The 25,687-nt window shown below is 34.2% G+C and overlaps 1 protein-coding gene across 3 annotated transcripts in view; it reads right to left on the bottom strand.

Annotated features, from left to right (window-relative positions):
• The window catches only part of VPS13C (vacuolar protein sorting 13 homolog C), a 169,969-nt gene that overhangs the window by 3,625 nt on the left and 140,657 nt on the right, over window positions 1-25,687 (bottom strand). For 2 of the 3 annotated variants that reach the window (XM_081288661.1, XM_081288663.1), the window contains 10 exons: window positions 21,734-21,873; window positions 19,775-19,856; window positions 18,675-18,788; window positions 17,901-17,976; window positions 17,463-17,626; window positions 16,147-16,192; window positions 13,187-13,310; window positions 12,600-12,714; window positions 7,004-7,092; window positions 1,087-1,210 (listed from right to left, as the gene is read on the bottom strand). In XM_081288661.1, the coding sequence (XP_081144787.1) occupies window positions 1,087-1,210; window positions 7,004-7,092; window positions 12,600-12,714; window positions 13,187-13,310; window positions 16,147-16,192; window positions 17,463-17,626; window positions 17,901-17,976; window positions 18,675-18,788; window positions 19,775-19,856; window positions 21,734-21,873 (1,074 nt within the window). Of the gene's footprint in view, window positions 1-1,086; window positions 1,211-7,003; window positions 7,093-10,775; window positions 11,740-12,599; window positions 12,715-13,186; window positions 13,311-16,146; window positions 16,193-17,462; window positions 17,627-17,900; window positions 17,977-18,674; window positions 18,789-19,774; window positions 19,857-21,733; window positions 21,874-25,687 lie in introns of those variants that run through there. The other variant, XM_081288662.1, reaches the window with a different exon arrangement.

Here is a 25,687-nt window from a genome sequence, read left to right as displayed (position 1 = left end):
TCTCTAATATGTGGATGCTAATTCACAATAAGGCGGGGGTAGAGGGACACTAGGGAAGAATAGTGTTACTTTAGATTAGATAGAGGGACGTGATGGGAGGGGAGGGAAGGAATGTGGGAATAAGAAAGATAGTAGAATGAAACAGACATTATTATTCTATGTATATATGTGACTGCATGACCAATATGATTCTGCAACATGTACACTTAGAAAAATAAGAAATTATATCCCATCTATGTATGATATATTAAAGTGCATAAATACATTCTACTATCATGTATAACTAATTAAAACAAATTTAAAAATTTAAAAAAAGGAAAACAATACTCTCATCTTACTAAAATTTTGTGATAAAAGCTTTCCAGACCATTTCAATAATAGAGATAACATCACTATTATTTAGAAAAAAACAAAGATACTACAGAAATTACCATAATTAGAATGGAAACTATAAGTATTTTTAATAAATGTAAATACATTTATATTATATGTATGTTATAATAAACATGTTTCAAAGTTAAGTGAGTCTGAGAATTAAGTAAAAGATGAGGTATCATTTTTGCAAATTACTAGGTGATTAAATAAAGTTTTTAGAAAATGATGTGGAGAAGAGACAAAAAAAATTGCTTAAATTGTATTAGCATTCTGTAAATTCCAAATAATATAAAACATAGCTATTTCTGACATATTATTTATTTTCACCAAGCACCTTGTAATCTTCTAAAAGAAGGATATTTTTCGAGAAATGCCTGATATTATAGCAAAATGAGTATTCATATGAAGTAAAAACAACAAAAACACCTCAGTTTCACTATTGCTTAAATCTACCAAAAAAGAAAGCATCAGTACATCAGCATCCTAACTTTTTTGTCAAACTGATATTTCACTCTATGCAATCAAGGATTGTCAGAAAATACAACTACACAAATAAATGGGTTGTAACTTTCTTTATATTTCAGCATAAAATAATAACAATAATGTTCCTTTTAATGTGTTGTGTAGTTAACTGAAAAACAGAGTCAGAAAGCGCTGGTTTCCACTCATAATGAATGCCTGGCTCTAGAGGTGTAAGTTGTGTTTTCTTACCTTAACTGAAATTTTCAGCAGATTTTCATCAATACTAGGAGGAAGTACAAAATCTTCAAAAGGACATTGCCAGTCTACGGACATATGGCCAAGTATTTCAACTTCTTTTATATATAGTACTCGCCTATTTTGCAAAAAAACAAAAAACAAAAACACACAGGTAGTGATAAAGACAGCTAATTATTCTCTCTACTAGTTCAATCTGTACATAGTACATGCAGCGCTCACTCAGTAAACAATGAAAACTGGCACTGAAAAGAGTATGCTTCCCATTAAAAGTCTCGATATCTGTCAAATGAAGAGAAATATGACACCTGTCATCTAACAAAGTAGACTCACAAAAATTCCCCTTCTGCTAATCTTGCAGAATTCAGAAAAGTAAAACATTCTCTAATTGACCAAAAAACTGATAGTGAAATCGTCTTTGAAACACATAAGGGACAGGCTGTACTCTCATCTGGGAAGCTTTAATGGCAGAAGTCCCTGAAAATGTTTTACTTGGGGAAATTTTTAATTGTTCTTTACTGTCAGTCATTTATGCCTTCCAGTCACGAAGGAATGTGCAGGAAATGTCACAAACCTCAAATGTCAGCAAAGATTCACTTGAAGCCTACTAATAAATATCAGACTTGAACACTTTAACTTTAATGCACTGCATCACAGAGGGAGTATCTTATTTTACTCAATAGTAATAGAAAAAAAAATAACAGAATCCTTAAAGGGCATCCACATTGATTTCCCAGTCTGTGATTCACATTAGTTACCAATACAACCATACTTGATTTTAAGTTTCTATTACAGAAAACAAAACTTCAGTAAAGTAATTGAATTGCTAATTCAACAAATATCTAGGGTGTAAGAGAAACCAGAAAGATAAGGTTTCTCTTTGAGAGATACTCAAAGGCTAGAAGGGGAAATAATCATGTCAATAAAAGCCCCTGTACAGCAAGACAAGTGCTGGTGAAGCAAGTGACATGCAAGGAGGTTCTCTACTTGAGAAAGGGGAAAGAGAGTCCAAAGGGAAGTGCACGCTGACAAATATAGGGATACAAAGAAGGGAAGACTTCTTTAAGGAATGTGGGGGTCTACAGCTGGAGTATCAGACAAAATACAGTGATGAGACACTCCGGATGGGAAGTTTCTTAAGAGTCCAATCAGGAGGCAATGAGAGCCTCAAGTAGGGCAATGGCTGTAAGAAGGAGGTGTTTGGAAGGTAGGATTAAATGAACCTGGTGACCACTGGAGTGCAGGAAACTAACTGCAACAGGCCTTTGGAACTGCATTTCTCAACTGAGAAGCCTTTAAAACATTGGGCTTGTTTGGGACTGTGTTATGCCCTGAAAGAGGCTCAGGGACAATAGCCCCCAGCCTACCAAGTGCTATAATGCCAGGACACCAAGCTGCTCAAATAACTTTCAACAATCCCATTTGTTTCCAAATGTCTCTAGAAAGTAGATCCCACTCCCCCTACCCTAGGCCCCAGTTGAGATCAGATGATAGAGCTAAGAGTTAAAGCTGGCTGTTACAAATCCTTGTGCCCAATGTAACTCACTATTCTGTATATCTTTAAACTCTTCTTTTGACCACCAATATTATTGCTCTCCTACCACCATAAGTCTCCTTCACTCTCTTAATCCTGTTTCATGTTAATCAAAGTTTATTAAATCTCAGTCATTTTCTACCCTTACAAGGAGACTCCAAGATCTTGACTCCAGATTTTTAACAAATTCCTATTGTTTGTCTACCTTTGTTTCCTTATCTACTGAGGCACCTCCACTTTGATGTCTCAAAGTTGTCAAAACCCAGTTAAGTTAAAAAAAACAAAACAAGACACACACCATTTTTTCCCTCAAATTACTAAATATAGCACCACCAATCCTTCTGGTGTTCAAACCCAAAGCCAAAGAGTCCTTTTCTATCCCTTTTTCTTTCATTTTCAGTCACCAAGGCCCATCTATTAAGCCTTCTCCTATTCAATTCTTATTCTTTTAATTTAGGCTCTCATCACTTCCTACCAAGATAGCTATCACAGTCTCTGTGGCAGATAAAATTCTAAGATGGTCTCTAAGATTCCCTATCCCTTCATGTATAGTTCTGAATAATCTCAGGACCATGAATATCACAGATTTCCTCCCATGATACAGCTTTGGTTATTAAGGCACAGATAACTAAGTAAAAATAATTCATGCAGCGAGCCTGACTTAATCACATGGACTCTTTAAATATAGACCAGAGATTAAGAAGTCAAATTCAAAGTGCCCTTTTTGGCTTGATGGAGGGAGACACACAGCAAGGAATGAGGTGGCTTTTAAGAGCTCAGTACAGCCCCCTGGCTGACAGAGTTCAACTGAATTCTACCAATATTAAATGAGCTTGGCACATTGGAATATTTGTTGTGCAGCAACAAAAACTACAAGCCACTGATTTCCTATCTACACAGACTCTTCCAATCTAGCATCTAGAGATGCCAGAGGTTTTTAAACTACAAACCTTATCATATTACTTATTGTTTATAAGCCTTCAGTGGGAAAGAAAATAAAAAGCAAATTTTCATTTGTGTGCTATGTTCAAAAACTTGTGTGAGAAGCTGCCAGTAATACCACACAATAAAATAAAAGGCTATATCTTAAAGAAAAAAAAAGAACTAGTCATTCTCCGTCACATTAATAATAACACCTAAACCTTAATATAACAGAAGCAACCACAAATGACTCTAGCCTCATACCCCAATACTTTTCTTGCTAACACTGGACCATCAGGCCATTGCCCTGATTTGACTCTTCCAAGTACCATTCCACTTTATATCTTTGCTTTGCCTCTTGTTACCAAGTGGCAGCGACACATACTATAAGAACTCAGCTCCAGGACCTCCTCCTACAGAAAGTTACTACTCTTCCCCTTGGCACTTTGGTCCCCACATCAATGTAATCAGAACTTTTCCTATGTCTTCAGAATCTCTGTACATCACTTTTTCCTAGCACCTATCACACACAGTAATGTCACTGATGGTTTGTAGGTGCCCCCTCAGATAGGGAAGGGGCATCTCTGTATTTCTCTACTAACAGTTAAAAAATAAGTCAGCCCAAGGATCAATTTCCTAATAAAGATTACCAAAATAAACAATGGGGGAGTTAAGATCAATTAGCGGAACTACAACCTAATAAATTTAGGTTATGAAACGTGTGCTTTGTTTCTAAAACCACTAAGTAAAAGAACCTTGAAATAAATTTTGAATGAAAACTCAATATATATTGGGAAATAATACATCAGGCAGAAAAAGCTAATCAATAATTTTTGCAAAAAAATCTAACCCCAAAAATATCCTTTATCCAGACTGGCAATAAGCAATAAAAATAAGCTATTTTTGCCAGTCTGGATAAAGGATATTTTGGTAACAATAATTTGCAAAGTAAATTCTAAATTCAGTGGGAAAAAAATAAACCATTGAAAAATTAGAAGTAATTCACAAAATAGAAAACATAACTGGTTGATATACTAAAACATTCATATTCATCAATAATTAAAAATTGGTAATAAAAACAAATTATTTTCCACCATTACTAGCATCATTTAAGAAAGGACACATACAGCTGCACACAAAGCTAACAGAAACTTTCTGAAATATGACTTGGCAATATATAAAAAGGCCTCAAAAACCTCACAACTTTTAAGCCAGCAATTTTACTTTTAAGAATTTATTCCAAGGAAATAACAAGAAAACGATTTTGCTGCAAAGATATAATACACTATTGATAAAAGGGAAACTGAACAACAAATAGTAAGGGAATACTTGAATAAACTATGGTACATCCATAAATACAATACTATCTAGTCATTAAAAGTCAGGTTGTCAATAAAATTTAATGGTTTGAGAAAATGATTATAGTAATATCGATATATAAAAACCTAGATTACCAAAATGGACATAATTCATTTTTTGCACATAATTTTTAAAAAATACATGTACTACAACAATCTGATAAGTCAGCTAATAGTGGTCACTCTGGATGGTAAAACTGTTGGTAAAGAATATTTTGTGGGTTAAATTTATTGTACATACCAGGACATTTTAAAAATAAAAGAGATGGCTCTTAATAATTATATTGGGACAAAAGATGTAAACAAGAATGTCTAGTTAACTTTAATTATTTTCATATTTTAAATTATCTGTATTGGGGGTAGGAAACTATGGCTGTGGAGCCCAATCTAGCTCAAAGCCTATTTCAATAAAATTTTACTGGAGTGTAGCCATGACCTTTTTTAATACACTGGTGGTCATGGCTATCTTTACCATCACAAGGGCAGAGTGATTAAAAAAGCTGAGAAAGAAAGCACAGTCCTTGAATTTATATCTCGCCCTTTAAAGAAAGTTTATTGATTTTGTTCTGTATTATCTATAAATGGATAAATATAACTAGCAATTTAAAAAAGCTATTTTAAAGAATGCTGTATTTGGAAGAAATGAGATAGATTTTTTTTTTTTTTTTTTGGTAATCATAGGGTCAAAGAGATCAACATAATGATAACTATCTCAAAGAAATCCATGTAAGAATGTTCAAAAACTAGCAGGGGCAACTATGTCACTATAGTGGTCAGGAATACTGTTTTACTAACAGCCTCATAAAAAGTTCCCTAAGAGGGGCTGGGATTGTGGCTCAGTGGTAGAGCACTTGCCTAGCATGTGTGAGGCACCAGGTTCAATTCTCAGTACCACATATAAATAAATAAAAAATAAAGGTATATCGACAACTAATAAATATTTTTTAAAAAGTTCCCTTAAGAGACTACATAAAATTACTATAATTCTTCAAGTTTCTTGATGCAAAAAACAGGCACATAATGTATACAGTAATATTTCCACAGAATGCCTTACATCAAACAAATACTAAAAGTAATAATTATCACACACACACACACACACACACACACACACAAAACTGGATCCCCTTATCTAACATTAATTTACATAACAGGTATAATAATTTTAAAATTAACATACTGCCACTGTCAGCTAAACACAATACGCAGCAAAATAAACATTGTTTTTGTTTTAATCTAATGGAAACAATAACATCTCGGGCATACCAATGAGTGATTACTTGTTGAATTTGTAAAAGCTGTTTTTTAGATGAATTATTTTGTGTTAATTTTTAATAGATGTGAAGACTGGATAACATTCTCTTACATGACTGGTTAAACTTCTCTTTAAACAGACTTGTTTATCTCCAAGTCCTTATATTCCTTCCCATCTAGATGTATTTAAAGGCAATTCTGAGGAATCGAAGGCAGGGTCTTGTCTATCTTAAGTACTTTGCCTTAATCACTTAGAAAGTTCTGAAAAATTATTACTCCATAATAGTCATTTTCTGATAAATTTATTTCTAGGGTAAATTCCAAGAAAACAAGCAGATAGTTTAATACAAATCCTTTTCTTTCTTTCTTTCTTTTTTTTTTTTTTTTGAAAAAGTATCTAGCACTTAAAAAAATGCTTAGGTGAGTGTGGGACAAATACACAGAAATAATGTCATCCCTTTAAAGAGATATAGTAATCACCTCAAATAAAACCCAGTAAGAATAAGTCACTCATGTTTTCACCTCTATAACTAGAATTGTAACTCATTTACAATGGTGCCACTACTGCTGGTGTAAAGCCCACTGCAGACTCCAATCTCAGGAGTCCTCTCATCTGGATTACTTCGTAAACCATGCTAAGTCTCAGTTTCATCATCTCCAACATGAGGGCATTGGAACAGATGATCTTAAAGGACGTATTTAGATCTGTATTTTTGTGATTCTATGGCAATTAATATTTTTCCACTGCAGTACAGTCCTTTAAATCCTCAGCCATTTCAGCCTTAAAAATTCCTATGATCTACACAACTAAGTTGTACTTGAAAAATGTTGCCTAAAATAATACCTATTTGTAACCATCAGTACTGTTCTCTTGCTTCCAGGAATAACACAGTGGTATCGGTAAGTCTCTCCTTCCAACTTTTTGATATGATTCTGAAAAGGAAACAAGAGTTAAGATTTGGGAAGTTTATATATTCAAGTAATATTTGTATAATAGCTAATTATAATAAGAACGTTGGAAAAATTTTATTAGGAACAAAAGCACAGTTCTACATATTGGCACACAAAGCTAGAAAAATACCCATAGTGTGTTTATAAGTTAACTTCCATTGCTGCCCTTAAAGAAAAAATATGTATTAAGTGCTTACCAAGTGATCATCTGGTATTTTATTCTGTGGTGACACAGAAATTTTAAAGTATCTATCAGAAATAATCACACATTTTAGGTAAGAAACATAAACATATGCTAATACAAACTGCTGATTTAGCATTACTGAAGTTCACAGCAAGGACTTTCAGGTGGATCTATGAACTGTCTAGCATAGAATATAAAATTTTTAAAATGTGGTGCTGAAACAATTTTCAGAGGACAGATCATGTGTCTCATCAGAATTTTTTGATGGAGGTCTAAAATCCCTCTCCAAAGGTAAGACCCAACCAATGATTTACAGAGAGGTAGATGTTATACCAATGATAAAATTCCAAAAGAACTGATGTTCAATGTTTTTAAATACTTGGTTGTATAGATTAAACATGCATTGAAAAACAGATTTATATGTAAAATCATATTTCTTACAAAAAGAAAATATAATGATGATATTAACATGAACATGGAGAATTTCTAAGATTTCAAAATAGTTGGCATAATTTATTTCTGAAGATGAATATGAGCATGAATAATATAATTCAAATAAAATCATAGCACATTAAAATATTTATTTTCCTTCTCACTATCTTAAAATTATTGAATTAGTAAATATACCTTAAAAACAATAAAATATTTTTATGATGTATGCTAATAAAATAATTACTGAATGTCTAGAATTCATGATTAAAGATCAGATGATAATATATAATACAGAACATAAACAACTGAATAAGACCATAATGCTTTACAACCGAGATTATTCCACTAATATTATTAAAAAGGACAATATAATCAAAATCATCACAAGCAGAGAAAGCACATTTGACATTATTTTAATGCTTAAATATACATTTTTAAAAGAAGTCTGGTCCCCAGTCATTCTTTGACAATTACAAATAGCCATGAACAGGGAAGAGAAATCCCCACAAAACTGGGGTCTCATCTGTAGGATCCATCTCACAGAAGAGCAGTTTTCACGGCGATGGTCACTTGTTTCAAGCCCTCCTATGGGAATTAGCAAAAAGCTTTTGCTATTTATAAAATGCCTCAATTTCTTCAAAGAGCAAAATGGGGAAAAACATAATAATATAGTGTATTTTTTAGCATGAAAGTTAAATGTTAAAATATTTAGATATGCAAATACAAGAAAGTCTACCGTCTTTTTATCTTTTATGCATTTCCATTAGTTCTTAGACTACTGTGCTTCAAATTAAGAGTTTTTAAAGTATACTTTATCACCATTAACACATTTTAGAAAACCATCTTTTTCATACACTAAAAATCCACTACAGTCTGAGATTCAGATTAAGATATTCAGTCACTGATGACAGCAGTGATTGAATATTCACTCCCCTTCTTCCCAAAATGCTACTTGAGTAAATTAACAATACTTTCAAAAGGCCATTCTCCAGTAATTATTTCTTAAAATTAATTATAAGTAAATAACACAAAACATGAAAAAGCAAATATGTTATCATGTTTATCAGAGCATTATTACTATTAGTAAAATGAACAACTTTAATGTCAACTGTGAAGTATACAGTGTAAGGCTACCTCAGCAGATGGCAATGCAAGGGCTTAGTTGTAGCGTACTTAAGTAATTAATGTACTAAGTACATTAGTACACTAATGACTTAGTGGTAGAGTACTTGCCTAGCATGTGTGAGGTGCTGGGTTTGATTCCTCAGCACCACAGAAAAAATAAATTAAATTAAAAATTTAAAAAATATATGGTAATACAAGAATTTTAAATGCTAGTGAAAAGAAAAAGCAATGAACACCATTTCAAATCTTGTATGATCATTAACATCTAAACCAAAATAGACATTAAATTTAAAAACTTGCCACATGGTGTGCAATATAAGCATTGTATGTAATATAAACAGTAAGATCTTAGGATAGCAGACAGGCAGAAGAGCATACCCTATGACATAATGGCATATGATTTAGGAATCCTAAAAGCTGAGTATTAAAGAACAAAGCAGGACTCAGCAGAAAGAATAACTTACTTAGAGTATACCTATATTACAATAAGATCTAGGATTTTATTTACTCATTTTATTATACATGGTCCCTTAAGGTCAGAGTCTTTTTTTTCTTCTGTATATCCAGCATAGCTTTAAAAAAAAAATCAGTAAATACTTTTTCTTACCCAGCTAGCCAATCACAGCAAATGGGTAAGGGTGAAAAAGAACACATATCTCAAGTATCAAATGCCTACACTTGCTACCCATGAAAAAAGCTACTAAATCCTCTTGGCAGTAAACAGTCTATTTCTTTCAGTAAATGATAATACAGTGTAAAGGGCTGCGTAATCTTTTTTTTCCTTGTTAATGGGAATTTAACCCAGAGCTGCTTTACCACTGAGCCATATCCCAAGTCCATTTTATGTTTTATTTTGAGACAGGAAGGATCTCACTAAGTTGCTGAGGCTGGCCTAGAACTTGCAATCCTCCTGCCTCAGCCTTCTGAGTTGCTGGGATTACAGGTGTGCACCACAGCGCCCAGTAGGGATGTTTAATATCTTAGCAAAAAAACTAATAAATACTACTATACATATGACTGTATGTAGACAATGTGACTATACCTTCAGCTAAAATAACAAAGTTTCTAGAAGTTTTGTGCTTACTGACATATAATTGTAAGAAGGGAAATCACAAGGAAAGGTTTAGTAACAAAGAGATAAACAAAGTAAACAATAAGAAAAAAATCTTAAGTTCCCAAAGTTCCCAAAAGTTGTCTCATTTAAATTGCAATACACCAGGAAAATAAAAAATTACTGCATTTATCCAAGAGCCTTGGGAAGGGTAAGTATTGGTGATGATCAAGAAAGCATCTTTAATCATTATTGTGCTTGATTCTCATACAAAACTGTACATGTCATGACCTGCTTGCCTCACTTCAATTACCTAGGCACAGGAAAAGCCTGTCAGCTACTGTTAATACTTACATGTTTGTTATACTTGGTCTCTTACAGAAGTCTTTCTTTCTCCACCTCTCTCTATCTCTCTCTCTCTCTCTCTCTCTCTCGCTCTTTTTTTTTTTTTTTTTTTTTGGTGGCGTGCCGGGGATTTAACCCAGGGCTTTCTGCATGCTATACAGCACTCTACTACTGAGCTACATCCTCAGCCCCTAGGGAAGAAGTAATATTTCTTCCATATGTCCATCACAGGCTGGTCTTTCTTTTTTCTTTAAAGTGTTTGTTTTTATATGTGAAGTATTTAATTATTTAAATAATTGTAGTTATCAAAAAATATATAATCCAATTGATAGTTTCACTATCTTCAAATTTACAACACATTAGAAATCTAAGTTTTACTTTGGTTTCAATTTTGGGGAGAGAGTGAAAGTTGTGAGATAAGATATCTTAAAAAGAAATTCAAATGTAACTTATAGAATTAACTTATGGGAGTAATGATTTCAAAATGATAATCTATAATCATTATTATTTTTGTTCTCATTAGATGAATCTTCCCTAAGGATTTAAAAGCAAAAAGGTTTGGTTTTTAAAAATAAATACATATTCAAAAACCACATAATTTGCCTAATTACATACTCTACTTCTATTTATAAAAAGTAAACCAAACAATTCTGAAATAAGAATAATTGACAAGGAGATTAATTTTTTTAAAACTCTAAATGCTTAAGGCTGAAAATGTATGTAACATAATTAAAAATTATTGCTATTTATTTAGCAATAGTACTAAGGGATTATAAAAGAAAAAAACAGAGGTTGGGTTGGGGATGTGGCTCAGTGGTAGAGTGCTCACCTACCGTGTATGAAGCCCTGGATTTGATTCTTAGCACCACAAGAACCAAGAAGTGGCGGTGGAGAGGTATGGAGAAATAGAAACACTGAAAGAACATATTCTCAAAATTCATGTGCCAGCTCTCATTTGAGGATGAATTCAGTTCAGTTATTAAAACATGTACCCCAGTCATAGTCCCATACTTGAGCAAATTTAGAGTGATTTGTGAAGCTGAGATGGGTGTAATTCCATCATCAGGACTCAAAAACATAAAGAAGTTATTTATTAGACTGGACATAACAACTATCCCCTTTTTCAACTTTACATGAAATGCACATGAACATCACCTGAAAAGGTAAGATTTTCAAAATAATAGTATAAATGTCTACTTCTGGACCCAGTAGTCTTTCTCCCATTAAATGGAGAACAGAGATTTCCTGTATTCTCTTATTTTTTATGGGGGCTCTCTTAACCCTGTATAAGTATTACCAGATATAATACCATTTTCATTTGTAGTCATTACTACAAAAAGTTGAGAAGGAGATGAAAGCCATAAAGAAAATTTCACTAAAGTTGACTCTCAATCAAATTCACACACAATTAATACCACAGTTTGTTTTGAGTTTTAAGGATGAAATCAAGTAGTAGTATAGGAAACATTTACTCCTGTATTTCCAGTTCTTGCTGTGTAGGCAGAAAAAGAAAGAAAAAAAAGTTAGAAACACACAAAAAGTTTAAACATAGTCATATATAATAAAAAGCAAAGGTTAAAAACAAGAGTCATTTTAATATCAAGAGGAACACATTTATTTCTTTTGGGGGAAATCAGTCGTGGGAGAATAGCAGTTTATACATGTATATATTACTTTAAATATAATAAAGTTAAAACTAAAACAAAATATAAAAACTTTAATTTTCAAGGTTTAATGAGATTATAATCATAGATACTCTTTTTTCTCTTCCTCCAGTTTTATGTACTTAAATAAACCTAGATGTACAAAGTAGCGCAAATAAATTAATTTGGTGGTAAGAAAAGAAAGAAGTGACATTCCAGTATTTACCTACAAAGCAGGAAACCAAAACTAACACCATTAACTACATGAGTTTCCACAGAAATAGATATAGCCTATGACATCTTCTGATGTCATCCTTCCTACACACACATAAAAAAGCTTTGTTCCTGTGCCAAAAAAAAGTTACCCATTATTTCCATTTAAAATGTTATGTTAAAATTAAAAACAGTCAAATTCTACTCTACAAATCATGTATAATCCTTCAAAAAAGTTCACGATTCAGGGACTTAAAGACCCACCCATGAAATTCTCACCCTTGAAATCTTTTTTTTTTTTTTTTTTAATTAAGTATCACTCATAGGTTTGGTCGTGGTTCAGTGGCAGAGAGCTTGCCTCTCACATGTGAGGTACTGGGTTCGATTCTCAGCATCACATGAAAATAAAACAAAATAAAGATATTGTGTCCATGTATAACTAAAAAATATTTTAATAAAAAAAAAATCACTCATGACTGTGAAGAATAGAATTTACCTCAAATAAGTCATAGCCCTCAGATTCTTGTCTATCATATGGACGAATGATACCATCTTCCTGAATCAGGCGTGGGGGACGGAGGCTAGACACTTCCTCAGTTGATTCTGCTGCCCTGAATAAGAAAGCAGAAAAAGGGTAAGAAACTAAGTGAGAATCTTTCAAAATAATACAATTATACATGCTGATTAGACACATAAATATTTTATAAAAATGATCAGTAATTTTAAATAACTTGTCCAAGTTAAGACAAAAAAACATTAAATCCATGTTTATCTGACTCTAAGGCCCTCTTTTCTTAAGGAAAAGAAAATGTCAAATAGTAAAAGCACAGACTGGATTATTTACTCTTTGTATCCTTGGTACCTGCGAATCACAAGTATGAGCAAACATCTATTGAATAAAAGAGAAACTGAGCCATAAAAAACTTTTTCTTATTCCTTTCTGGTAGCACTTTACCTTGTAAAGCTGAAAAGCTTCCAATGAAACATAGAGCCTTAAGAGCAGGCAAAACATCTCATCTATCTATGCAGTCCTAGTACCAATTAGAACACAGAAACAGCTCACACACAACATGCTCTCCATACCTCTGAATGCCTTGGAAAGTACTACTGGCCATATCTATGATTCCACCAGTTGGACGAGCCACCGCACCCACAAGCCCTTTTCCAATTCCTTTAAAGAATCCAGCAGCTCCCTCCTTTTTGGCACCTTCAGAAAACCATAAATAATAAATATAAGATATTTTAAAATAAGCAAAGACCTGAGCCAAACTTGAAGTAGGACAGAAAAGCCTGAACACCTAAGGAGTTTTCAGGAAGCAGGTTTATTGACTGCAGTCAGTCCAAATTCTCTGATCAGAGATTTTGGCAATTCTTTGAACTTTATAGCTAGTGGGAGGAGGGGCTTGGAGTTTTTACATGACAAGTGCTTTACTTCCACATCCTCTAGACCAGGAGTTTTGCAAGTTTTTTTTTTTTTTCCCCCTGCAAACCTGGCATTTACAAAACGAGGAAACTACCAACCAGCATATCCTCTGCATGCAGAAGTTTTTCCTTTTCTTTTTTGGTACCGGGAATTGAACTGGGGATGCTCAACCACTGATCTACATATGAAACCCTATTTTGTATTTTATTTAGAGACAGTGTCTTACTGAGTTGCTTAGCACCTCACTTTTGCTGAGGCTGGCTTTGAATCTCAATCCTCCTGGAACCTAAGCCTCCTGAGCTGCTGGGATTATAGATGTGTGCCACCTTGCCTTGGTAGAAGTTTTTTCTGTCATCCCATGTAAGAAGCTTTCTGAGAAAAGGGGGGGGGGGATTTACAAGCCACAAATATGGTGGGGGTTTCTGCTTAATTAATGGTGAGGATCTCTCGGTAGGGGGTCTCTGACCTACTTCAAATCCAGAAAACTTCAAGAATTTGAAATTCTGAACAAGTTAAATTTAATCTTAATGTGATAAAATCGTGGTTCTCTAAGTGTTAAATGCAAATTCACCCTAGACTTCCTAAATCAGAAATTAGAAGGTGCGGGGATAGCAATCTATGTTTTAATAATCACTTCATCAAATCCTTAAGGCATGCTCAAGTTTCAGAACTATTGACCTAAGAGTTTAGTCAGCATTAGTGACTGGAAGGTCTAAGAACTGACAGGAAAACCTTCTCTCTGTCTCTTTTTTTTTTGTGTGTGTGTGTGTGTGTGTGTATGACAACCATCAAGATTTTTCAAGCAGTGTACTTTTAAAAATTATAACAACCTTATCGCAAAAGTTTTCACATGAAAGAAAGCCTATGGCCATTAACAATCTTCCTCCATTCTCCATTTTCCCCTACCCTTCCTCACTTGATCCTACCACCCAGTTTACTTCCTTTCCCTGCTCCCTCCCCAGAGCTAGGAAACCATCTAGAGAAACTTCCTATCTTTATGGATTTTCCTATTCTGGATTTCAAACAAATGGAATCACTGAACATGTAGACAGACTACTGTACCTGGGCTCTTTTTGCTAAGTATCATGTTTTCAAGCATAGGTGTCTTTCATCTTGCAGCATGTATTAGTACCTGATTTCTTTTTATAACTAAACCCTATTCCACTGTATAGATATGCCATGTCTTAATTTATTCATTCATCAGGGGAGAGACATTTAAGATTTTTCCACATTTTGGCTACAGTGAATAATGCTATGAATATTCACATACAAGTTTTTGTTTGGACACCTTTTTCAGTTCTTTTGGATATATATATATTTGAGAAGAATGACTGAGTCATATGGTAACTCTAGGTTTAACCTTTTGAGGCAAAGCCAGATTATTTTTCTCCAACATGACTATACTTATTTATATTCCCACCAGCGGGGCATGAGGATCATCTCTCTCCACATTCTCTGTAACACCTGACTTTAGTAGTAAGTATAATGTAGTATCTCACTGTGGTTTGATTTACATTTCCCTGTGACCAATGAAATGTGTTTACTAGCCATCTGTATATCTTCTTTGGAGAAATGCCTATTCATGTCCTTTGCCTATTGAGTTATAAGAGTTCTTCACATACTCAAGATATAAGTCTCTTATAATTTGCAAAAATTTTCTCCCATCCTGCAGCTCTTTTCCTTTTCTTGTTGGTGCCCTTTGAGAAACAAATATGTTAAAATTTGATAATGTCCAGTTGATACACATCTAGAAAGGCTTTACCTAACCCAAAGTAATAAAAATTTATTTCTATATTTTCTTTTGAGTTTTATACTTCTGCTCTTATATTTATGCATTTAATCTATTCTGAGTTATATAGTTTCTCTCTTACATTTATGAATTTAATCATAAATATACAATGTAGGTAAGGGTTCAATTTCATTTATCATGTGGATACGAGATGTCTCAGCAGCATCTGTTAAAATGATCATTCTATTCTATAGAATGGACACAACCTAGTGTTCAAGGAATAGGCTTATAGTCCTAAAAGGAATGGGAACCCCTGTCAAAGATCAATTAACCATAATTGTAAGGATCTATTTCTGGACTCTCAATTGTATCCCATTGATCTATTTGTCTATACTAATATCAGTATCAACCTTAGCTTACTGCAGCTTTATACTGTAGTAAGTTTTAAAGTTGGAAAGTATAAGTCCTTCAATTCTGCTCTTTTTTTTGAGATTGCTTCTGCTAATTTAAGACTCTCCAATTTATACATAAATTTTAGATTCATCTTGTCAATTGCTGGACAGAAGTCACATGGGCTTTTGATAGGAATTACAACAGAGAGCACATTATTTTTTTTTAATGGGAATAAAAACAAATAAAAAAACAAGCCAATTGCTATTGAGGGCCCCAAAGAATCTAGACTGTAGATGGAATTGTTGAAAACTGCACTCAAAGTCTAAATCACAGACAGTATTTAATCTTTCTGCTTTCTGAAGAAAATATATTACAGTTGAAGACTGTATATAAAATAGAGTCCATACTCTCTCCATTAAACATCTAGTAGTAACAACATCTGCTAGTCAAGCATCAGCTCTTCCAGCTCTGCACAGGAAGCAGCCCTTCTCAACCTACCTTCCATAGGCTTTGTTATTATTCCCGTCACTCCACCAACAACTCCCTGAAAAAAAAAAAAAAAAATCAGTCACAGCCTTGACTGAAGGGAAGGTGCTTTATTTCAAACCAACACTAGGGGTCTCTACACACATACTAGAAACGATTGCTTCTTAAAAAACAGGACTTGATAATGTGAACAACATGCACATATAAGTGAGCACTGTGATTTTATAAATATTAAATCACAGAAAATTTTAAATTAGAACACCTTACAGAAGTAAAATCTTATAATAGAAAGAGCAGTAAATAAAAAGATTCTAACTCTGGTTCTGGTATATTCAGCTATATAATCCAGGCAGTTGATTCATTATCTTTAAGCCTCAATTTCTACATCAGTAAAAATGAGTAGAGTGAAATATCTCTAAGATCTAATTAAAATTTTCAATGAGATTACTTTACAAATTAGTGAAAGTGTAGAAAACTGAAAATAAAGGAAACTCCCAAGAATAGCAAGTAACCCTGACAAAGCACTTTAGAGTATATAACAGACATTAAAAGTCACTGGCTCAAACACAGCAGTTGCAGTTTCCTAAAATTATTTCCAAACTTAAAATATTAAAGTACTTACATGTTCTTAATAATTTCAAGTAATGGTAATAACTAAAATTACTTTTATATTCTGTAAACACATAGAAAGAGAACTGGACACACATTAAACTGAAAAGATTACATACCTCTAGAAAGCGGTGAGGGGTGATAAAGAATACTCTAGCTTTATCTATGTTGTTTTAATACTTTTTATTAAAAATAGAACTTAAATGTTCTTGTAATGATTTGTAAGGAAAGAATTCACTCAGTACCTATATAATTAAGCAGTAGTCATATGTTATCTACATAAGTTTAGAAGTTTTAAAAAGCAATGAAAGGCAGTTCCTGGTTTATCACTTAAGTTTCATACATTCCTTGCACAGAAATGGATGACTAGAGGACTAAATCTGCTTCTCAAGAGCCCTTCCTCCCTCTAATATCACCATTATCATATTCCCCTGCTGCTCACTTCCTCCCCTTCCACACTAGGGCTAAGGCGCCAACAATTAGAGATACCCTAGTCCAAATGGAAAACTATGTTGGGGATTTGGGAATAGCACTGGTGGAGCCAGGGAGGAAGGAGAACAAAAAGGAAATCACAGCTCCCAAAGTTATCACTATTGCTACTCTGACAGACCTAGACTCATAAGTGGCATTCTAAGTTTCAAATGATAGCTAGAGTGCATATTTTAAAGTATACATATATAAAAGTCGAGGGTTTTTTGAAGAGTCAGCTGGAGACTTACTCGCAGAAAGCCCTTCCCTCCTCTGGCCAGGCTGTCTCCAAAATCTTTAGGCTGTCGACCCATCTCTTCTCTTCTTTTTTGCTGATATTCCTTGTCCATTGTAATTGCTGCCAAACCTTTCCCAACAGAACCTGTGATTCGAGATACAACTCCTGCTGCACCACCTACAAAAAGGCCCAGGAGAGTGAGTCACATTGTTTCTTTAGAAAACCATCATCACAGTACACAATATACAACTGTTTTAAACTAACAGGTGCTTAAAATCCTCATATGCAAAAATGTAGAAATTATTTTTTGCCATTTATCAAGAAGAGGAATAAACTTATTTAAATAAAGTACAGTGATTCAACACCATCAAGTTATACTAAAAAATCAGAAGGCTACTTTAATTTTCCATTTAAAAATAAGGAAATATACACACACATAGGTGATACATACCTACTGTGTGTCCAAAGAGACTTCTTACTCCAATCACTAATCCTTCAGCAAATTCTTCAGGGCCTTGAACAGCACCCTGGCTCAAAGAAAAGTTTACTACTTAAAATTTAAATTAGTTTAAGACTTTCAATCTAATATTTCAGGGTTTCTGTGAAGACATAGAATGTGTTATGATCCATAAAGACTGGGATGCAACAATTTTTATCCTATATCCCAAATAATGACACCACACCCACTGTGATAGAAAATATTTTAAACACACATGACCTCAGAGGATTCCATAAGATAACAAATTTAACAGGTGTGAATCATAGGCTTTAATTACAATCTGAAGTTGGCCTTCCAGTACAAAGTTCCTTTAGAATGCTCAAACTGACTACACTAGCAATAGACTTGAGTCCACATATTTTGGACTCTTTGTTCTTTCATTTATTCTTTCTGTGTTGTCCTATTAAAACCCTCACTATACTAGGCTCCTGAACAAGTCTGTTGAAAGCTTGAATATGAAGCAAAGTCAGTTTTTAATGCCCCATTAATCCTTTTGTGGAAGACATGGGCACATTTATTGCACAGAAGAGCACTAGACATGCTCATTTAGTTTTAAAATAACCTTTCAATATCATCTCAAGTACTTTTAAATAAAAATGTAAAATTGATTTTAAGTATTTAAACATTATTCAATTCCTAGATACAATTAAAATACGAATTATTATTTGTCAATAAAAATAGAATATCCATTTTTCTATATGTATACTGAAATTAAAAAAACAATACCTGGAAGGGTTCATAGAACAATGCTTCGACTCCTTCAGACAGACCTCTAATTAATCCAAATGGGTTTCCAAGCACATCTAAGCCCAATACAAGGACATACATCTGTTTTAAAAACTAAAGAAGAAAAAAAAAAACAGTAAATTAAGTTATTTACTACTGTTGACAGAAACAACATCAAGCCACACTTAATAGGAAAAAGTGGGGATGCTGACTAAATTAGGTTTGTGTTTTCAGGCAAGCTGTGTAGAACAACAACTACATACATTACCAGATCTTCAACACTGTAAGTACAAGGCACTGTGTTACACTTTACATGGAGCTCTCAAATTAGACAGAACTAAGTTTAAGGCACAGTCTGTTAATAAGCAGTTATGTGACCTTGGATAAGTCACTTAGTCTCTATCAGCCTCAGCCTTTTCATCTATTAACACAGGAGGTTAAACTCATGTTGCATGGTGAGAATATATATTAAATGAACATGTAATTCAGTAATTGTTAAGTTGTTTTTATTATTGTATTATCATCACTTTTACTAATGAACTACATGAGGAATAATTATTAACTGAAAAAAATGGACAATATAACTTATTTGAACATATAATAATAATGTCTATACTACTATAGGTGAAAAGATCTTCCAGCAGAAGATGGAAAAAGAAATATCACCATGAAGCTCCATGGCACAGCAATGGTACCTGAGTGGCCTGAAACAACTATTTTTTGTATACACACCCAAACCATGAAGTGACTGATGCAAAGGAAGGAAACCGCTTAGAATTCCTCCTACAACTCCACTAGACTACATTTAGAAACTGCTGTCACCGAAGAATTTAAGTTAATGATTCCAAAGTTACTATTATTTCCCAAAGTTGAAAAGGTATTACTGCAAAGGGAAAATAACATGGGAATAAATTTTTAAAAGGTATACAAAGAGTGGTAGAAGAAAGAGAAATTAATCATTTAAGAAATCACTAAGTATTGAGATTACAAATTGAGGTAAATATGTAAACATTACCACACACTATACAATCACATACAAATATTTTGCTTAAATATTTTATGAAGTATATTCCTTATGAGCTACTATGATGGGAAATTACCTGCTCACTGTAATGCCGAACAACACTCCACATGAGCTGATCTCGCTTGTAAAACTGGTATCGAATTTCATAATAAGCAAGTCTGGGAGGAGAAAAAGGAAAGATTCGATGATATTAAGATTATTTTCTGAACAAATGTATGATATATGATATGTCAAGATCAATGTAATGTTTTGAGCAACCAATACATTTCTGATGTTTAAAATTTAAAAAAAGATTATTTTCTGAAAAAAAAAGGATTTGAAATTTCAGCAATAACTGAAATAACTAGTCATAGTTATTTCTTTCACAATTAACTTTGTATATCTGCCACATAAAATTTATGATTGATGTCTTATCATTATGGTAACAAAATTATTATAAATATAGTATGGTCTCATAAGTTTGTCATAAACAAAAAGAGTAATAGTTTTAAAAAGTCAACAATCATCCACCCATACCATAATTTTTAAGTTTGTTCTTCTCATTTCCCACTTTGAATTCTTTCTTTTCTGTGCAACTATAAAATATCTAAAACATTTGTATGCCACTTTTATTCTAAACATTGTGCAAACATATTTCTCTATATCTTTATTCAAAACTCCTATGTCATCATTTTGAGCAGATGCCTAGCATTCCATTTTGTGGTGGTGCCATAAAGAACAATGGTCAGACATGCCCAATTTCTGGTTTAAAAAAAAAACAATTAATGTTACCATGTGTATATTTTATGTAACTCTCTGGTTGCATTTCAAAGTTTCTTAAACTGAATTCCCCCATAAAACAATTACTAAAGGAAAGATAACAATAACATATGTGTGATATATATAATGTATATATTTATAATGTAAATATAATATGATATCTCAACATACACTCACATCCTTTCATTCATACTAAGAGAATAAAAAAGTGCACATTTCTTAGATCCAATTCGCTCTAGTACTAGGATTACTCCTATTTTGAAATCTTTGACAAATTATATATATTGTGAAAATAAAGTCGGACAACTCCAATACCTGTCAATCATGATCTGTTTTGTAAATTATCTCTTATTTTCCTATGGCTATTATCTTTAAATTTTTTCATCAATGCCCAATATTAAGATGGTTTATCATCTCTATCATAATTATCAGTATTCTCCAGTTTCTTCCTTAATTGTTTTCACCAATTTTGCTATGAAGTGGTCTCTCTCTCTCTCTCTCTCTCTCTCTCTCTCTCTCTCTCTCTCTCTCTCTCACTTTGCAGCGATGGGTGTCAAATGCAGGACCTTGCACAACCTAGGCTAGAGCTCTACCATTGAGTTACATCTCCATAATTTTTATGTAGTCAAAATATCTTGTATTTTTTTCTCAGTGCTTTTAAGCTTGAAAGGACTTCTCAAAATTTGATAATAATTAACTTCTCTTAAGTCTCTTCACTTTCAATTTTGTATTTTATCCTTCATTTCCTCTGAAGTTTAGTGCACATGTCAGATGAGAATACTCTAAATGGACTTTTTTGTATTCCCAAGTAACTATTTGTTCTAATACCTTAGTTAAATATTGAATTCAAATAATGATTGAATGTACATTTATCTGTCACACATAAACATTCTCACATTAAATGTAGCAAGGAGTTCTTATTTCCAACTTTGCTAAATGGTTATACTGAAATCTTTCCCAACTGCTACATATTTCTAAATATAACTATTTTAAAATACAGTTCCTTTACAATATTCTATACTAAAATAATTCCATTTTTATTCTATATTCATGCATTATCTAGATATGAGTATCCAAAAAAATTCACCCTTAATTGTAACAAATAAAATAAGCATACCTAAAGTATATAAATAAATGAACCAAACTCTTCAAGTATGAGTAGTAAGAGTCATCTATTTTCTAGTCTAATGTGGTACAAATGGAGAGGATATCCAGGAACATAACCTTGGCACAAATGGTACAAATGCTTTCCAATGAACTTTAACAAAAGTCTTACTTGAATATAAGGTCATCCACATCAGTTAGAGTAGCACCTATGCTTTTCAACAGCAGGTTAATAGAATGAATTGCAATCATTTCCTGTTTTTCTTTGTCTGATTCTTCACCTCCAGAACCCAAAGACAGACTCAAATGCAACTGAAAGAAAAATCATGTTCAATAAATGAAACATAAAAACAAAAAAATTAAATACTTAGGTACCAGACTGACTGATACAACCAAATGTATCCTTCAAAATTAATTTGATTCCCAATCAATCTATTCCTGTGAACATTACACAGAATATACTTTTGATTCTCATTTTTTTTGGGGGGGATAAAATTACAGTCTAACTCAAAAAGAAAGCTCTATTTGAAGTATAAATACCATTTTCATATGGAGGAGAGCTTTCACAAAAATGGCATAATCATCTTAAGAAGAAAAACATGTCGCAAGTAGTCTGCCATTAGAACAATGGATATTATTTATTTTCAATTCAGGTTAATCATTTATGGAAAAATTAAGATAATAACTGATATAACTATGTCACAACAATAACATGACAAATATGGTAATAGTTAGCAAGTTGCCAAATAAGCTTTTAAAAGAGTAATAAGGTTTTCAACTTCCATAGATGCTAAGAGCCACAGCCAAGTAATATGATGCATGGCATTTTTGGTGGAAAGGTGACACCAGCTAGCCATTGAGATGATATGATTATGTTAAGATTTGCATTCATATGGATATTGGACTCCTGGAAAGTTCCCATTGGTTGGGGAAGTGCAGTAGGAGGGAATTCCGGGGGAGGAACTTCCTCTAGGGTTCCAGGAGAACGCCGCGTGAGTGGATCGGCAATCTTCCCGGGCGTGGGCGCGTACGGGGCATTGGCGGCAGTTTCAAAAATAAAGTTTGTTCCTGCTTGAGTGGCTCATGATTTTGTGCCCAGCCAGACTGCAGCAATTGGTGGCCCATACGGGGAACGCCTGAAGCTTAGAGGTGAGTAAAATTGCTCACCCCTGAGGGAAGGCGAGAGAAAGGGTGACCATTTCAAAACACAATGTGTTCTTGTTTTGATTTATTTTGTTTTTGTTTCAAGCTGCCTATCCCTAGAATTTTCTCAGGCAAACTGGGAAAAATGGTTGGCTCAAGGTTTGAAGTTGTTCGGCCCTGAGAAAGAGAAAATTGATACAACTATTCTTCGTTCCGTTTTAGTTTCATTCTGTTTCGGTTTTTGTTTTATGCTATCTTATTGGGTTGCGTTACCTTTATAGTAGACTAGAAACTAGTAAAAAACAAACCAAAAGCCCGTTAAGTAAATTGTTAGAGGTCCAGACTATGGTAAAAAACATGTTAGGTCAAGCAAAAGAGAAGGTCTCTCGAGCTAGTCAGACAGAGGAAAATTTGAAGAAAGAAAGCTTAGAAGAAAAACAACCATCAGGCAGGGAATTACAACAGGAGGCTGCTACTAACTCTGTTCTATCACCAGAGGGCGTAATTCAACCAACAGCTCCATCTATAGCTGAGCGGCCCTCAACTCCCGTAGTTGATGGACGGAATCCCGAGGTAGGACCCCAAAGATCAGCATGCCCTGTACTTGAGCAGGCAGGAGGGCAACAAATTCACCGTGCTTTAGATTTCAAAACAGTGAAGCAATTAAAGGAGGCTGTAACAACCTATGGGCCGCAAGCACCCTTCACTGTGAGCATGGTCGAATCCATTACCAACTTAGACATGACGCCAGCAGATTGGGCTAACGTGTCGATCTGTGCTAAATGGAGGACAATATTTGTTATGGAAGGTTGCCAATGAGGAATTTTGCATGGAGACAGGCGAAATGCAGCAGCCGGTTATCCTCAAAGAAATCTAGATATGTTATTAGGAAAAGGACCTTATGAGGGTCAACAGCAACAAATTGAATATGATCTTGGCGTATACGCACAAATTGCTGTAGATGCGGTTAGGGCGTGGAAAACTTTACAGGGGCATGGATATTTACAAGGACAATTATCTAAGGTAAAACAAGGAACTAATGAACCTTACGCTAAATTTGTAGATAGGCTTATTCAAACAGCTTCTACAATATTTGGGGATACAGAACAGGCAATGCCATTTATAAAACAACTGGCTTATGACCAAGCAAATTGTTGCTGCAGAGAGGTCATTAGACCATGGAGACATGAAGATTTAAACACATATATTAAATTATGTAGAGACATTAATGAACAAGGGCAAGTCTTGGCAGTGGTACAACAGGCTTTAGATGCCAGGCCAAAAACATGCTATAACTGTAATCAAACAGGACATTTTAAAAGGAGTTGCCCCATAGGAGGAGGGTTTAACAAAGCTAGGTATCAAAGGAATAGAATACCAGGTATTTGCCCACGATGCCATCCAGGGAGACATTGGGCTAATGAATGCCGTTCTCAAACCACCATAGAGGGTATTCTGTTATCAAAAAACGGACAAGGACCAAGTGTTTACCCACGATATCGTGGAGAAAAGCATCAGGCTCCATTGCCAAAAAACGGACTGGAGGGCCCAATGCTCCGGGGCCCAAAACCACAAATATACGGGACAATGGAGGAACCCAGCAGCACCATCAAGGTAGTGCCCAGGACACATTATCCATTAAATCCCTCATCAGACAAACTAGAGGAAGCGCAGGGTTGGACATCTGCCCCTCTGCCAGAGCAGTACTAACTCCAGAGATGGGAGTTCAAATCATTCCCACATGAGTAAAAGGACCTCTTCCCCAAGGAACAGTAGGCTTATTATTGGGACGCAGTTCTTCTACACTAAAAGGACTTATCATAAGTCCTGGGGTAATTGATCCCGATTATGAAGGTGAAATAAAAACTATAGCTAGTTCTCCAAGAGGTATATCAGTAATTTCACCAGGAGATAGAATAGCACAGTTATTAATAATACCCAGCCTACATGATAAATTTTCCAGTCACACTGTAGAAAGAGGTTCCAGGGGATTAGGCTCCACAGGTGTAGATTGGGCTATGCTGTCTTTAAATTTAGATTCTCGCCCCATGCTAAAACTAAATATTCAAGGACATGAATTTAATGGGCTACTGGACACAGGTGCTGACCTTAGCATCATATCTCATCAAGAATGGCCAAAACATTGGCCATTACAACAAGCCACTCAAACGCTTCGAGGCCTAGGAGTGGCGACTAATCCCCATAGAAGTGCAATGGTATTAGACTAGAAGGATCCTGAAGGATGTGAAGGAACTATACAGCCCTATGTATTGGATCATCTTCCTATAAATTTATGGGGAAGAGATGTCCTAGATCAATTAGGTTTGACATTAACAAATAACATCAATCCTAACGCGCACACTACTAAGGCTAGACAAGGAAAGAAAAAAGATTAAGAGAACAAACAAGGTATAGCAGCACCAATTCAAATAGATCAAGGAATAAATAGACATGGATTGGATTTTCAGAAAGGGCCACTGAGACAATCAAAATTACTTGAAAATCAGAAAGACCAGTGTGGGTTCCTCAGTGGCCCCTAACTAAAGAAAAGATACAAGTAGCCCATGACCTGGTCAAACAACAATTAGCAGAGGGACATATACAACCTTCCGTATCTCCCCATAATACTCCCATTTTTGTCATTAAAAAGAAATCTGGTAAATGGAGATTATTGCAAGATTTAAGAGCCATTAATAATGAGATGGTTATTATGGGACCTGCTCAATCAGGGATTCCCCAATTGTCTGCTTTACCAAAAACCTGGTATGTTTTAGCTATAGATATTAAAGATTGTTTTTTTCAATTCCAATTCATCCTGAGGATAGCCCACATTTTACATTTACTATCCCTGCACTAAATCATGAAGGTCCTGATCAGAGATATGAATGGAAAGTACTCCCTCAAGGGATGGCTAACAGCCCAACTATGTGTCAAATTTATGTTAACAAAGCAATCCAGCCACTTAGAAATCAAAATCCTGAAC

The sequence above is a fragment of the Spermophilus citellus genome (genome assembly GCF_964194105.1).
Source record: "Spermophilus citellus genome assembly, chromosome: 4".
Taxonomy (NCBI): domain Eukaryota; kingdom Metazoa; phylum Chordata; class Mammalia; order Rodentia; family Sciuridae; genus Spermophilus; species Spermophilus citellus.
Note: the sequence above shows the minus strand (reverse complement) of the source record. Positions and strands in the feature narration are given on the sequence as shown.